The sequence below is a fragment of the Aulostomus chinensis genome, chromosome 12 (genome assembly GCF_037954235.1).
Source record: "Aulostomus chinensis isolate RoL2024-O1b breed Wild chromosome 12, RoL_Achi_v1.0, whole genome shotgun sequence".
Taxonomy (NCBI): domain Eukaryota; kingdom Metazoa; phylum Chordata; class Actinopteri; order Syngnathiformes; family Aulostomidae; genus Aulostomus; species Aulostomus chinensis.
Window position 1 is genome coordinate 15,891,899 of NC_141331.1, and position 14,681 is coordinate 15,906,579.

The 14,681-nt window shown below is 43.6% G+C and overlaps 2 protein-coding genes across 7 annotated transcripts in view; one reads left to right on the plus strand and one right to left on the minus strand.

The window, feature by feature from the left end:
• Positions 1–8,246, plus strand: part of gsk3ba (glycogen synthase kinase 3 beta, genome duplicate a) — a 29,865-nt gene extending 21,619 nt beyond the window's left edge. The window contains exons 4-11 of one of the 2 annotated variants that reach the window (XM_086220484.1): positions 1,017–1,127; positions 1,427–1,557; positions 1,707–1,813; positions 1,975–2,072; positions 2,211–2,318; positions 3,687–3,873; positions 4,287–4,385; positions 5,157–8,246. In XM_086220484.1, coding sequence (XP_086076610.1) covers positions 1,017–1,127; positions 1,427–1,557; positions 1,707–1,813; positions 1,975–2,072; positions 2,211–2,318; positions 3,687–3,873; positions 4,287–4,385; positions 5,157–5,227 — 912 coding nt within the window. In that variant the 3' untranslated portion in view covers positions 5,228–8,246. The remainder of the gene's footprint in view (positions 1–1,016; positions 1,128–1,426; positions 1,558–1,706; positions 1,814–1,974; positions 2,073–2,210; positions 2,319–3,686; positions 3,874–4,286; positions 4,386–5,156) is intronic. The other variant, XM_086220485.1, reaches the window with a different exon arrangement.
• Positions 8,247–9,832: 1,586 nt separating this feature from the next.
• cfap91 (cilia and flagella associated protein 91) lies at positions 9,833–14,681 on the minus strand. 5 transcript variants are annotated; one of them, XM_086220487.1, is made up of 17 exons: positions 14,508–14,681; positions 14,352–14,419; positions 13,518–13,675; positions 13,322–13,402; positions 13,172–13,228; positions 12,910–13,079; positions 12,643–12,820; positions 12,138–12,295; positions 11,957–12,037; positions 11,545–11,657; positions 11,350–11,463; positions 11,205–11,276; positions 10,974–11,120; positions 10,672–10,893; positions 10,434–10,582; positions 10,261–10,352; positions 9,833–10,104 (listed from the first exon to the last, which is right to left on the minus strand). In XM_086220487.1, the coding sequence occupies exons 1-17, from the start codon at positions 14,590–14,592 to the stop codon at positions 9,914–9,916; spliced, it is 2,136 nt and encodes a 711-aa protein (XP_086076613.1). In that variant the 5' UTR covers positions 14,593–14,681; the 3' UTR covers positions 9,833–9,913. The 5 variants fall into 5 exon arrangements, with proteins under 5 accessions (XP_086076613.1, XP_086076615.1, XP_086076612.1 ...); XM_086220489.1 differs by having other exon boundaries at positions 10,274–10,352; positions 11,861–12,037; XM_086220486.1 differs by having other exon boundaries at positions 11,861–12,037.

The window sequence follows — 14,681 nt, forward strand, 5'->3', positions numbered from 1 at the left end:
AGCGCTCTAGTGATCACCTGATAGTGCTCGGAACACAGCTGAGAGTTTCCCTGGAATGAACCAGACGATTGTTCCGTCTTGTGGTTCTTCACCTCCAGAGAACCTGCTGGCAATTAACATCGGTGCAAATAAGATTAAACACAAATACATGTAAACTACACGTCCTCTGTTGAGCTGTTCCAGCTTCTAGATATTGCTTCCTGTGTTTAGGAATAAACAGTGTTTTCTGTTTTGTTTTGTTTTGTTTTTTTTTAACCGATGGTCCCGCTTATACAATGCTTGTAATATCATCATTATGTTGCTGTTTTAGAGTCTTAAATTGCATGACGATTTACTACAGGTGTCTTGCTTTGTGGTTTTTAATTTCTAATGGCTTGAGCTAATGACCTGTGCTAGTCATCCAGGAATGTCTTCGGTTTGATGCCAGGCTGCTTGAAACTATTTAAAAACTGTTTTCTTAAGCACAAACGTGATGTTGTCTGTGGTCTTGACTTAGATTGGAAGCAGGATTGGAACAATGGTTTCACCCAATGACTCAGGCTGGCAAGTCAGCGTAGAATTAAAGGAAAAAGGACGTCCGAGAATAATTAGGGTGGAGAAGCCTTGATCCAGCATGCTTTCAGGGTCAGCATGAACCAGAGTCGAACGTGCAAGACCCCGCCCTCCGACACCGGCCTCATCCAACCAGGAAATGATATCATTGTCTGCGGCGAGTGTTGGCGTACAGGACGTTATGACGCATGCCTGTGTGTTTCCTGGCCTTGGGGGAGAGAATCCTATACAATAGATCCCCAGTTAGATGGCAAGAACATTCAGATCTCTAACGGCTTCATTCATCAGGGGAGGACCCAGCGGGGGGGAGGGAGGGGGGGGGGCACTCTGACATCATTTACATGCTGCCATGTGCATGGATACAAGTATTTGGAGGTCATGGGTGTCACTTTTATCTGATTTTGTCTCCACCAAGAACAGGACAAATGAGTGACCTATTTTTTTTCTGTACGTTTTGTCAACAGAAAGATGAAGTGTATCTGAACTTGGTCTTGGACTACGTTCCTGAGACGGTCTACAGAGTGGCCAGACACTACAGCCGAGCCAAACAGACCCTGCCTATGGTTTATGTCAAGGTAGTTATTGTCCGTGTGTCTTGGTAACCATACAAGCTTAGCGGTGCGTTGTGTTTGATGCAGTACAGCCAGAGAAATCTTCATTTGAAAGCGTTCAGTCGGCCGTTTTCGGCATTACAATGTCACTGTTCTCTGACACTAAAATATGCAAATAATTCAGATAAAAATGTACTTCATGTTGAAAATATGCTGCTAGAACTTTATGGGTTTGACATTAGTTCTAAGCTCAAACACTGTATTGAAAGCTCAGCTTGTGTGTGTGTGTGTGTGTGTGTGTGTGTGTGTGTGTGTGTGTGTAGTTGTACATGTACCAGCTGTTCAGGAGTCTGGCCTACATCCACTCATTTGGGATCTGCCATCGGGACATCAAGCCTCAGAATTTGCTGCTGGATCCAGAGACCGCCGTACTCAAACTGTGCGACTTTGGCAGGTGAGACTTTAAGCCCCCCCCCCCCCCCCCCCCAAAAAAAAGTAGGGACACATTTACTCTTTCATTTCTATTTTTTGGCCAAAATATTTGGCAGCAAAGTGCACTGATGAAGATTTTAATTATGTACTTTATTAATTTTTCGGTTCCAGTGCCAAGCAGCTTGTCCGTGGAGAGCCCAACGTGTCGTACATCTGCTCTCGCTACTACCGAGCCCCTGAGCTCATCTTTGGTGCCACCGACTACACTTCCAGCATAGGTGAGTGGCCACTGAGAATACGCCATCATTAGAAGGATCTATCACCAGCCCTCTCGCTGTTCTCCACATCACATTTTCCAGCAGAGGATTAGGGTCATTTCAACTTCCGCTCCTCTTCTGCTTAGATCTGACTCTAATTTTGTGACCCATCTTTCCTTCAGATGTGTGGTCAGCTGGCTGTGTGCTAGCAGAGCTGTTGCTAGGACAACCAATATTCCCTGGTGACAGCGGAGTGGATCAGTTGGTTGAAATTATCAAGGTAATGGAGTGGCAGATGATGTGGAGGCCTCACGTGTGACACAAAGGAGCTGGGATTTGAGTTGTGACCCTTCTGTCCTGCACTCTCTCTCTTTGTCTCTCTTTTTTTCTCTCTCTCGCTCTCTCTACTGTGGTCCAGGTTCTTGGCACCCCCACCCGGGAACAGATCCGGGAGATGAACCCCAACTACACTGAGTTCAAGTTCCCCCAGATCAAGGCACATCCATGGACTAAGGTGAGTCAACAGGTACAGGAGCCCTTTTACTTCTCTAAGATCAACCGCTTCAAGCTTCTTCCTCATTGCTTGTTTTGCCATTTTGTAATTTTTTTTTTTTTTAAATTTTATTTTGCCCGCATGCTTCTCCTCATCCTCATCAATCAACAGAGCTGCAGCTCCGTTCTGAAAAAAATTCTAGATCCCCAAAAAAACCTGAAATAGACCGTTTTCCTCTTTGAAGAAGAAGTTGTGTATTTCCTTCTTTTAGTATCATGCGGACTTCACACAAAAGTTAGTGGAGGGGTGGAGGATGAGTTGAAGAAAGAAACCGGCACATCTGCGTCCGAGGGGACTGCACAGATTCTATTAACATTGTTAGAAAGGGAATTTCAAAGACAAGAGTGGGTGACAAAACGCCTCACGCTGACTGAGGTGAGGTGTTTTATTCTGTTACATTTCTAGTGAAGTCATCCTCACAGCCCAGATTTTCACTCAATTTTCAATTTTTTATCCAGAACATAAACAAATGCGTCTGCAATCCTGCAGTGTTGGAACTCTAAGCAGTTACCAAGCATCACCATGGCAACTACTAACTGCCGCTGAAACCGTTTCCAACTGTTCCAACGCACTGCTCATTTGTAACACTGAATATTCAAATATGTCAAACATGAGCTCACGACACATTTTAGTCGAATAAAACCTTTGAATTTGTTCCATCTGCGAATGCGTTTCCTGCTTAGTTCTTCACTGTGCAGCACTGCGCCTCTTCACTCCACAGCAGCGTCACACCAGATGAATTCTCTTTACAGAGTTGTAGAGCAGCAGCGAAGGGCTGAATGAGGAGTTGCCGTTCCAGTCAGCGGGCAGATGCTTTTAAACATGTTGTAGGGTGACTGAGGGTGCGCAGAAACACTTCCCCACACCTGCTGTCGTCCTCATTTTTGACAAGTCCTGGAAACAACATCAGTATCGGTCACGCTCTCATCGTGGCGCATGTGATGTAAAAAAGTTGTGCGTCTGTCTTTGTGGTGGTCTACTGAAGCCTGTAGTTGCGGTTTATTGTTTTATGCCATCAATTTCATTGATATCACACGATCAGATGCTTTTTTTCATAATGTTATTGTGAGACAATTACTTGTTACCTCAGGCTAATGCAACGACTATCTCGTGATAGGGGCTAGCATAATTCCAAAATAAGGTTATAAAAAAGTGAATCGCCGGTACGTCCTCCGTCGCTGTCGGTCTGCAGCTCTTCCCCTAGATAACATTCAGCCAGTGCTCTGTGTGCGTGTCTGTGTGCGTGTTAACGCTGGAATGTCTTGTTGTGTTTGACTCAGAAATAGACTCTCACTGTGATCACTCTTGATGTCCAACGCTGTGTTTTAAATGGCTGTTCAGGTGTTCCGGCCGCGTACGCCCCCAGAGGCCATCGCCCTGTGCTCTCGCCTGCTGGAGTACACGCCCACGGCACGCCTCACCCCTCTAGAGGCGTGCGCACACTCCTTCTTTGATGAGCTGCGCGACCCCAACGTTAAGCTGCCCAACGGGAGGGAGAAACCCTCACTCTTCAATTTCACCACCCAGGGTAAGTTGGCTCACACGGCGGCGAGTCTCTTATCACCTGCAGCTGCACATTCTGAGTGTTTGAAGTTTGTTTGTAACAGAAAAAAAAGCTGCCTCAACCTGTTTCAAGCCGTAGTTTCTGTTTTCTTCACTTGTTAGTTGTCATCGTGTGATTTGAGGCCCATAGCTATAACTTGGGACGTTTCCATCAGGGTATTTTGATGCACATCACAAAGTCGTGTTGTAGTTGATGCCCATTTCAGTTTTTGAGACGGTTTGTTTCAATTTTTCTTGACGTTTAAACAGAAACACAACCACCTACCAAGCTCACTTCTGTCATCCATTGCTTGCAGATGTGTACTGTAGTGTATCTGCTATCCAGATGTTAAATGTTGACCTAGAACATGACCTGACAACTTGCTCCTTCTCTTTCAGAGCTATCCAGTAATCCTTCTTTGGCCTCCATACTCATCCCTGCCCACGCCCGCAGCCAGGCCACTGCCTCCACCCCAACCAACGCCTCCGCCACCACAGGTTAGAGCCACATCCACCTCGTCTAGTCTGGACTTGTTGACAAGCTCTTTATTTTCTGTTTAAAGCACCTTTTGTTGCTCCTAACCTAAAACAAATCTGTAAGAGACAAGTTTGCTTTGACTAGACAAAAAGCGCATCCACTTTCTTCGTGAGTGATTGAACATACTGATCTCGGAGCGCAGCGTTTCACTCTCACACGCTCAGGCACAGTTCAACCTTTACAGCCACTGAGCAGCTTCACTGGACCGTGTGGGCTCCGCTCACTCATATACCAGTGTTTGAGGAGCGGAGCGATGACAGCTAAAATACACCGAGCTCGTCCGTGACACGATGCAATTAACTCAACCGGACCTTCTACACTGACCACAGGAGTCCCGCAGCGCCTCTGTTTTTTACACGGCTGCTCTATTTTCTTTCATCTCTGTGCGTGATAACACATGCTGGCAGAAACTCCACACAACTGTTTAAACAAAAACAACAAAAAAAATCAACGGATTTTTTTTTTTTCTTTTAATTTCTGGCAGATTAGACACAGCCGAGGTGGACTGCTGCCCTCCACTGGTTATTTGCAGCTCTCTCACTCATGGGATCAAGCGTGCAATTATTCATGTATTTATTTTTTCTTTAATTCATGAATCCAAATGAATCAGTTTATTTTGCCAACCCTTATTGTAAGTGTTGCCCAAACGTCCTCAGCGGCTGTGAGGTCTCTGCAGCAACCTCTTACTCTTTGTGCATCTTAAACTGACGATGTGCGCCTCCTGTCTCCAGAGGGCAACAGCACAGAGCGAGTCCCCAGCACCACCACTGCCTCTGCCTCGGCCTCCAACTCCACCTCCTGAGCCCACAGACCATCTGCCCTGCCCCCGGTCTCAGCCCCAGCCCATGGCCTCTCCATTGCCCTGGCCAGGGGGTGAGGTGAGCTCAGCTCTGCTCCTCCCTGACACGCAGCGGAGCGATGCTGAAGCAGTCCGGGTTCAACAGCTAGCCAACAAACCCCACACCACAACAACCACAAAACCCAGCACCCCTGATCTGCCTCTTTTATCCCCGAATGGCCCTTCATCCAGCTGTTTGAACTCTACTCCATCCTCTGTCAAAGACATCTCTCCGTGCCCTTTCAACGGGGAGGCGAAGTACAGAGCCAGAGGTGTTTGGAACTAAAGATTAAAAAGTACACTGTACATGTACACACAATGCTAGCCTGCTAATGTTTGTAAGAGGACAATCTGTATAAAAAGTCCTGAGCTGTTCCCCTTGGCCTTCTCCCTATTTGGCGTCCTCCTCTATTGTCCAGTTCTCTGCATCCTCATCCTTAGCCGCTCCCCCTATTTGTTTCCTCCTGTAGTGCATGGCCTGAGTATGGTTAAGATCACTTTCACTTCTCACCTCCACCTCCGCAGACAAGGCATGAGGCTCACGCAAACGCACACACACTCTCAAACACACACACACACACACACACACACACACACACACACGGATGCATGATGATCCTGACGTATGTGCAAATGAAGCAGTGGGGTTAATATTTTGATTATTACTGTTTGTTTAATTGCCTGGGGGTAGTTTTTAAATGGTTAACAAGCTGTTTTACTTTGTTTTTAATTTTTGTTTTTTGCTTCGGGCAGATGTTTTTTGTTTGTTTGTTTGTGTTTTTGGTTTGCCACGTGCGATGGATGTGACATGTATCTGGTCCTGTGTGCTTGTATAATATATACATACAATACAAAACAAACATGCATACATACACAGTTTATATATTACTTTTCCTTATGTATAAAAAGTATATATAGATATATGTATATTAACTACAATGGTTCAGAAATCATTTATGGTGAGCTCATATCTGTCGGAGCAGCGGCAATATTTGCTGCTGCCTAAAGATTAATAGATTTAGATAAAATTAAAAAAAACGGTGGTGTTGAGTTTTGTTTATTTTTCCTGTTTAAGCTGGAGTGTGCGAAGATTCCAGCATCACTTCCCTTGTTCTCCTGTGTTGTCTGTATTAAAGCTGTAGATGGATTTAGGGCAGTGCTCTAGTCCTCGTCTTTGTACCGACTCTGTCTGTAACAGTGTTTTCTGTGGCAGTGCAGTGTCTAGACAAACATCTTCCTCTCTCTCTCTTTCTCTTTCTTTCTCTCCCTTGCTGTGAAGATTCAAGATGTTTTTCTTTTCTTTTTTTCCCCGAGAAGTATCGCTGGTTACACTGCTGACTGTCTGGTGTGTTGTTGACCGAGGTGTTAGCCTAGCGTTTCGCTCTCTCTCTCTTTATCTCTCTCTCTCTCCCTCCTCCACCTGCCGCACACAGAGCCATTCGGTACAGTCCGTCGAGGCGTCTTATTTACAGAGAATACTCGCTACAAAAAAAGTGAAAAAAAAGAAGGAAAAAAAAAAAGCAGAATTTGTATATACAGTATAAATGCTCCTCACCAAAATCCTGTATGTTGTTTTTTTATGTTTTTTTTTTTTCCATGTTGTGTTCAAGGTATGTATATATGCAGACCCATGTACTGTTTATGAGCAAAAACAAAGATGACAAAGGGTAAAGAAAGTAAAGAAGACAAAAAAAAAGTAATTAAACAGAATCAGGGCAAGTTGTGTATGGATATTGTAGATGATGATCAGCTTTATCCAGCCATATGTTCAATCTTACCTGTACAGTACAGTAGATGACAGCTGTATTATTGTAACAAGAACTAGTCATGTATAGTGTAACTATAGTTTGGAGTGCCTTTGCTTTCATACACCTTCGCCTCGTTTCCCCGTCACCCCGCCATCACCCCTCGCCCCCCTCCCCCTTTCAATATTGTGACTCTCCCTTTGGTGCTGTTGAATGTCCTGCTATCCTGCAACACACGTACACACTCTCACACGGTCCGCACCACTTGCACCTCTCTCTCTCTCTCTCCCTCTTTCTCATTGTAAATGTAATATACATACATTGTTAATTGTACGGATATTTTCCTCAACTGAAAATACAGTAGTGTTTATTTTAATAGATGTTTATCTTAAGACACTTATTGACGCACAAATATGTATACCACAGTCCTGGCATATGGACAACGGGGCATGAAGCTGGGCCGTCGTTGATGGCGGCAACAGTTAAAAAACAAAAAACAAAAAAAGGCCTCATTTCTACTGTATATATTTGAAATACAGTACGGTTTCTGTATTACTCGCAGTGTTGGTTCTGTTACCAAAGCCAAACTTATGATGTGGTTATGATGAGCCATCCTCAGAGGCAATAATGTATTCTGTCTCTTTCTCTGGATATGCTGTTGTTTCCACGTTCCTCTTGTTCACCCTCCTCCTCCGTCAGCGTATTCGGGGGGAATTCAGTAGCACCTAAGGGGGGACCGAGTCATGTAGCCTTTTTCCTGCTTGCTGTAATTTTTGCATTCATGAACGTGTTGCTACCCTCCACTAGTACGTTTGACCACTCTACCCCTAACTCCCAGTTCAGTAAGAAACACCATAAAGGTTACCAAAAACAAGACAAGCAAGTAGAGAAGCTAGCCGACGATGCTAGCATAAAGACTTGTGTAATGTGCTAACTGGGGTTAAAGAACACAAAAATCATAGAAAATACTACAAAAACATCCCGTATAACAGTACTACTACTTGAATGCCTCTTGTTTGTGACTGAAATTATTTCTTTTGATTTTTTTTTTTTTTTTGTTCTGTGAAGGTATGCTAAATGTGCGCCTCTGTAAATATTCCCTCTGCGTGCTCTGAGGAATATAGTTCCCTGGTACTGTAATTTGCATTAAATAAAGAGTAGGATAGCCTGGAAATGATCAAGCTAACGGCTGGTTTTGTCTTCTTTTCACTTACTGCAGTCTTTATAATCATATATCTAATCGCTTTGTAAAATTCTGGTCTTAAGGGAGTCTTTGTCTAATTTTGCCCTTCGTTTTGAGTAGGATATTACAAAATATATATCAAGCTGATATGAAACTATGCCTTCTTTATCACATCACACACCTCTTTTGATGGTATTTTACTGCTGTTTTGATGACTTGTGCTGCCATGGGAGGTGTGGCTAAAGTCTGCATTTCAATAACACGTGTAAATCTTTCCTAATCTTCACGAAGACATTTAATTGACCCAGAAGTTAAAGTCATCTTCACAATTAAGAATCCTTAGTTTTTCCGTTTGACCACAGAGGGGCAGTGTTTACCTCTGATCTAACTAGTCTACATGGCTGCTAGTAACTCTCTTTAACCTGAAGAGCATCTTTCAGTGTTTTATTTACAAAATAGGACTCTCTTTATGTTTCTCTTCTCTGAGAACTCACATTTTAACTCTCATCTCTGTGTAACATGAAGAAAATGATAAATCTCACTTAAATTCCAGAGAAACACAGGTTGTTGTACACTGGAAGCAAACCATCACCAGTTCTATAAACCAGTTAATGACAAACCGGTAAACCTCATTCTGACGCTCTCAGTGTCTGAGGTGGAAAAAAAAAAGACTTGCATTTCCACAGAACTTGACCCACTGTCATTGTGAGGTGGACAGTTTTTCCATCTCTGTTGGTGAAGTCCATGCTAAAAACTATTTGCCTTCATTCTTTACTTGTTGACACATTTTTACACACACGGCCATCATAACCTTTTGTTATTTATCTTATCTATTTCAATAAAGGTTTAATGACACATTAGCCCCATCACTCCTTTTTCATTCATAGTTCTCTATTCCCAGGGGTTAAACAGTCCCAGCTACGATCTACTTCAAACTGAAGTATTCAGTAACATCAACTGCAGTTAAGTGTCAGTTTATAGTAGTGTACTGCAGTACAGCGAGGGCGGGTTGGTCTCACGGATTCTGATTTGCCCGATGCTGCTCATCCTGACCCAAGCGTCAATTAGATCACATTTTGATTCATTGCCAGATGGAATATTTTTTGACAGCCTTTATCATTTCTAAAGAAATGGAGCTTCGTGAAAATAAAATTCAATCTGGAAAGGTACAGCTGCAGAAAAGATTTCACCAAAACCCCCGAGACAGTTTCCCTCAAAGGAGTGAATCATGGGCCGGGGAGACGGCCATGAAAGTTGGGTAAATAAATTTATCAGGTAATATTAGATTCACCTTTGTAAGATCAGATTTTCCTACGTCAGAAGATGGGGCATGTTGATGCTGGTATTGCAGCTCTCCAGTCAGCATATCCAGAGGTCTGACGGCACAGATGAAGGCCTATCCAGGTCAGCGAGACCAGGACAGGGACGTCCATGTGCAACACAGACCGGATACACAGGATCATGTCTGTCAGAGTCAGAGTGGCTGAGCTACTGAATCAACTGCTTAGAGCTGGAGAACAGAGGAACCATGAAAGAGACTTATTAGCAATCTTTTTCCACATGAAAACATTAACTACACTGTATGTTCTGGCTCAAATGTGCACGGAATGATGATCGCAGCTTTAAGTAACCACAGAACTCTCACAGATGTTAATAATTTAATGAGCTGAGAACAAATCAAGACATTGGGCTTCACCCCAGCTCACTCAGCACCCATGAGTATCAGCTCTGGTGCTGCTCTGCCTCTATCACCCGTTCTTGGCTCATCTCCTCTAGGACTTGTCTAGAGGCTCTTTCAGCAGGACAGGTCAACTGTGAGGCCCCTAAAGTAGTGGTAGGGGTCCTAGGATGCGTTGCAGTCCCCTGGATGATGCTACGAGCTGCCTGAAGGTGTCTGAGTTGCCTCTGGTGCACTGGAAGACAAGTGGCAAGGCTTAGTGAGCCACCAAAGCTACATCCTTTAACATCATCATTCAGATGATTGTTCTGATTTCGGAATGACATTCATCTGTAATTTTATGAAATAAATTGCCTTCAATTGTGAGTGAGTCAACTGGAAATTTCCAAACCTCTTTTCCTGACCTGGATCTTCTCTACCTCAGGGATGAGGAAGCTATAGACCAACTCAGAGACGATCTCTTCTGACTGAAGACTGTTGCGGCTGCTCACACACCAGTGAATTGTGTTTATTAATCAAATGTGTGGCTACAAGGATCTGCTGATATGCAGCGTTGTCCGTTACCTTTCCTCCATGGTGTAAGCGATGTCATTCACCTCCTTCGCAATCCTGCGGATCTCCTCTCTAGCCTGCTGGTCAGCTGTCTGCTCCAGGGTCTCCAGGATGATGTCCTCCAGATACAAATCCACAGTTTCCTGGTGTACCTGAACCATCTGTGACACGGTTTCAAGGATACACACGTGTGCTAGTAAGGACCACAATCACTTTATTGTTATCATAATCTTTGCAGACATGTAAGTACCTGTCTGAAGATTTCATCCTCTTCTCTGCGTCTGTGCTCCTCCATCTGTCTCCTTCCACTCTCCTCTGCCTCGTGGCGGACGCGCTCTCTCTCAGCCAGTCGTGTAAAGGCATGTATCCTGCGCTCTTCCTGCAGACGAATCAGCTCTTTGGACAAGAAGTCAAACACGTGTTCAAGCTCAGCACCGACCACTCTGGCCCGAGATGCCTCTTCTTGGGAGATCTGGGAGGGGAAGAAGAGTATTACTACTAATTAATACTTTGGCACTGAAATAAATGTTGTATATAAATGTGTGTGTTCACCTTGTGTCTAAGGTCGTCTCTCTGTTTCTTCAGGGTCATCATGAGCTCTCGGTCAGCCTTCTGTAGATCCTTGTCATCCTTCTGCAGGGCGTGGACAGTCCTCAGTTCCTTGATGAGCTCCAGATTTTTCTCCTTGCCAATAAACATCTGTATGACAACACAGACAGATGCGACAAAGATTTCATGCAAGCAATTCTCCACACACTTCACACATAATAAAGATGTACATACCTCATACTGTTTACTTCGCCCTCTCAGGAGTTTCTGCAGGTGGATGACAGCCAGCTCCAACTCCTCATCCCCCTGATGGGGGCAGGTAGGTTATGATTGTCTCAAACACATGAAATATGAACAAGTTTATGAGTCTTCAGCTGACCTCTGGTGGCTCCTGCACTTTAGGAGTGACAGCACGAGGAACAGGCTTTCCCTTCTTTTTAACACAACGCAAAGATATCCTCATCGGTTGCTCCTTCTCCTTCTCTTTCAGAGCCTGTTGAGCCACAGAACCACAAACCATGTGTTTCTACAACTTATGTGACATGCCCTTCCAACATATCTCTGGTTACCTTACCTGGTATTTCTTAATCAGACGATCGGTTCTGCTCTCAGGGGGTTTGACTTTGGGTTTGTGACTTTTCACCTGCTTTTGAAGGACACTGAGTCCTGACTCAAGCTCTAGGAAGCCTGTGATTAAAAAATTATTTTTTTTAAAAAATCGATCTGTTAAAATGACCAAAATTCAAATGAAAATGCAATAATGAAACGATACAACAGATGAGAGAATAATAAATCTAAATGGATACAAATGTTACGCCTTCAGCTGCTGACACCTTCCCCCTCACTAAACTGCTTTATCAAATGAGAGTAAATATGCATCATGGTTAGACCTTCATATGTGTCCATGTAGTGGGTTTTTAACTCGCTGTAGGTTGACTTCCTGTTGGGGACGATGCTCTTGTGGGCTGAAGGGGCATAGTTCTTACAAGAGTAATCTGAGTGGTATCTGAGACGTTGCTCTCGCTTCCCCTCCACATTCCTCCTCTTAGCCTCCAGTTTCCTCAGCGCTACAAACAAGACACCAGTGCAAAAAAGAGTGACGCAAAGACTTCCAAAAACATTTCTGATAAGACGGTCACGTTGGAGCACAGAGAGTGGCTTTCTTACCCCTCATGTAGTCATTGTTGAGTTTAAGCAGCTTGGTCTCCTTGTCCTTCAGCTGTTTGGAATAGATCTGGTTCAGTCTCTCGTGTGCGATGCTGTCTTGAGTCTCGACTCGTTGCATCAGCAAGTCCCTCAGCACAGCAAGACGAGCTTCTTGCAACCTAAAGCAACACAGAGAGTTGCTTTAAGGTTTTACAGCAGGAATATTGTAGCACAACACCCAACATATAACAACATGCCCATCATCTGCTTTTTTTCCCACAAGTGTGCTGCCTCCAACAAAAAGTTTGGTTAAAGTTAGGAGAGATTCTCTCCATGAAGTGAATGTTGCTAACTCTGCAGCATCCAAAAACAAACATTCAGTTTTTACAGATTTTACGACTGTGAGCAAATAAAACTGAAGAAAATCCATTTATTATACAATAATGCAAAAAAGAACTTTGTATTTCTATATTCTACATATTTTCTGGATAAGGATGAAAGATAGTTAATATACAGTAGCACTCACTTATGGATCTCTTCCTCTCTGAAAGCCCACTCTTTTGCATCCATCTGCTCCATCATAAGCCTCCTCTTATCCAGCTGACTCAGGTCGTCCAGCGGGGGAAGGGTGGCCTCCCAGGCCCGTTTAGCTCGCGCCCGTTCTATCATTTCCACCTCTGCCAGGCCTGCTGGGAGACCCCGACCTGAGGAGAAAGAAGAGAGGCATTGATAAGTTTATTACACACTACACTACAGGCTAGACATCTTGGAAACCATCTGAGGATTTCAGTACCCCACGTCAAAGCTGCCAGAGTCAGGAGCTCAGAGGGCGATGTCCCAGGCTGAACCACATACTCGGGGCTGTAAGGGTCTGTCTGTGTTTCACTCTCCCTGTAGTCAGTCTGGACCCCCACAGTGAAGTGTGAGGGCAAGGGCTCGGCATTCTCTCCACCTAAGGCTTCTCTAAGGAATAGAAAGAAAGGATGTACCTCTCTGCCAGCATAAATATCACAATAACATCGGCTGAAAAAGTACATTGAGCCTATCTAACTTACTTTGGAAGAGCAAAAATCACATGTGGAGGAACCTGCTGCGCAAATGGAATCAGAGGGCTGAAATAAAAAAATTGTAAAACCAGGAGAGAGATAAAACTCGATGTAGAAACCTAATTTATTTCCTTATATTGACAGATTAGGAAACCAAACCGTTTAAAGTATTTCCAGCGATCAGTTCCGGTCACATGACACTCCTCATTTTTTAACCTTGACTGAGCATTTGGAATCATCCTGTCAAGAAAATCAGATAATATTAAATCTAAATGGATAAAAAAATATATTTAAATTTAAATTCACGCCTGAACATGTCCAACATCCCTTTGGAGTGAAATTTCTGTTGGCTTACCCGGCCAGCTGCTGGAGTGCGTTGTTGCGTTGTTCCATGTGGCCTCGCCAGCGACGGTCGATAAAGGCTGGTACTGGGTCTGCAGGGTCCAGATGAACACTATAACCTGGGTGGTGCGGCAGGTTACTGAACATGGACCTGAACTCTGGCACTATTCTCTGAGGAAGGAAATGATATCAATGAGAACATTTGTCATTGATTCAATTGCTTTGTTCCCTGGTGAAAACATTAATGAGGGAGAGAAAAACATATTGTGTATGGGATGTTTGCTCTTCAGAGAAGAACTGGACAAAAGTTACTAAACATGCATAAATATTTAACTTCCACAGTTCAATATAACTTGCTTTTAGGCAGAATGTAGTTTGGGTGCTCGTAACTTTATAAAGTGTGACACATTTATGTCTTCTAAATGTAGTCGCAGTTATGTATTTTCTGTATGCTCATTTTTATTTCTTATCCAATATTCCCTGTACTGTAAATGTTGTTTGGTAGTAATTATTTTTGAATGGGAGAAAGAAAAAATAAAGGAAGAAAACACTACTTACTGCATCTTTTCTTTGATAAAATATGCAAATTATAAAATGGGTGTAAACTCAGATATATTTAGCTTCATTTTGTTCACAGTTGCTTACTTTAGTGTGAAAAATACGGTGTACTTAAATTTTGAATTAATACTTGTAAACGACAAGTGGTGACAGGCATTGTTACATTTCACTTACCTGTTACAAACCTTAACCGCTAGGGACATTAGCCTTAGATCTAACCCCATTTGAGGGTAATAGCTAACCAAACCAATCATATTCAGGGGTTAAATAGAAGTCGTTATAAGCTTACAACTCGATTCTTGGCCTTGAGACCGGACCTGGCATGGTCTACCTCCGAGGACACCGTGTAAACTTGATCTGTGACACAACAATAATATTCATGTCCACCGCGTGAGCGACGTTAGGCACTTGTCATGCTAGCTAGCGCGACGAGAGCTTTACTCACCGTACAAGTAGTCAAAAACACGCTCCCGCCTAAACACCTTGGCATCCGTTTTCTGAGGGACTGTGCGAGTGATGGAAACACTCATTTTTGTACTTCAGGTTTTCAACGAATTACTCTGGTGCTCCCGTCCGCGTAACCATGGAAAACACAAACAGACTGGATGGAAGTGGGAGG

Coding starts and splice junctions, on each gene's coding strand:
- cfap91 (XM_086220486.1), bottom strand. CDS start 14,592: ATGAGTGTTTCCATCACTCGCACAGTCCCTCAGAAAACGGATGCCAAG. Junction 13,676..14,351: donor TCAAGGCCAAGAATCGAGTT/GTAAGCTTATAA, acceptor TTCCTTCCTCAG/AGAATAGTGCCAGAGTTCAG. Junction 13,403..13,517: donor GCACTCCAGCAGCTGGCCGG/GTAAGCCAACAG, acceptor TTTTCTTGACAG/GATGATTCCAAATGCTCAGT.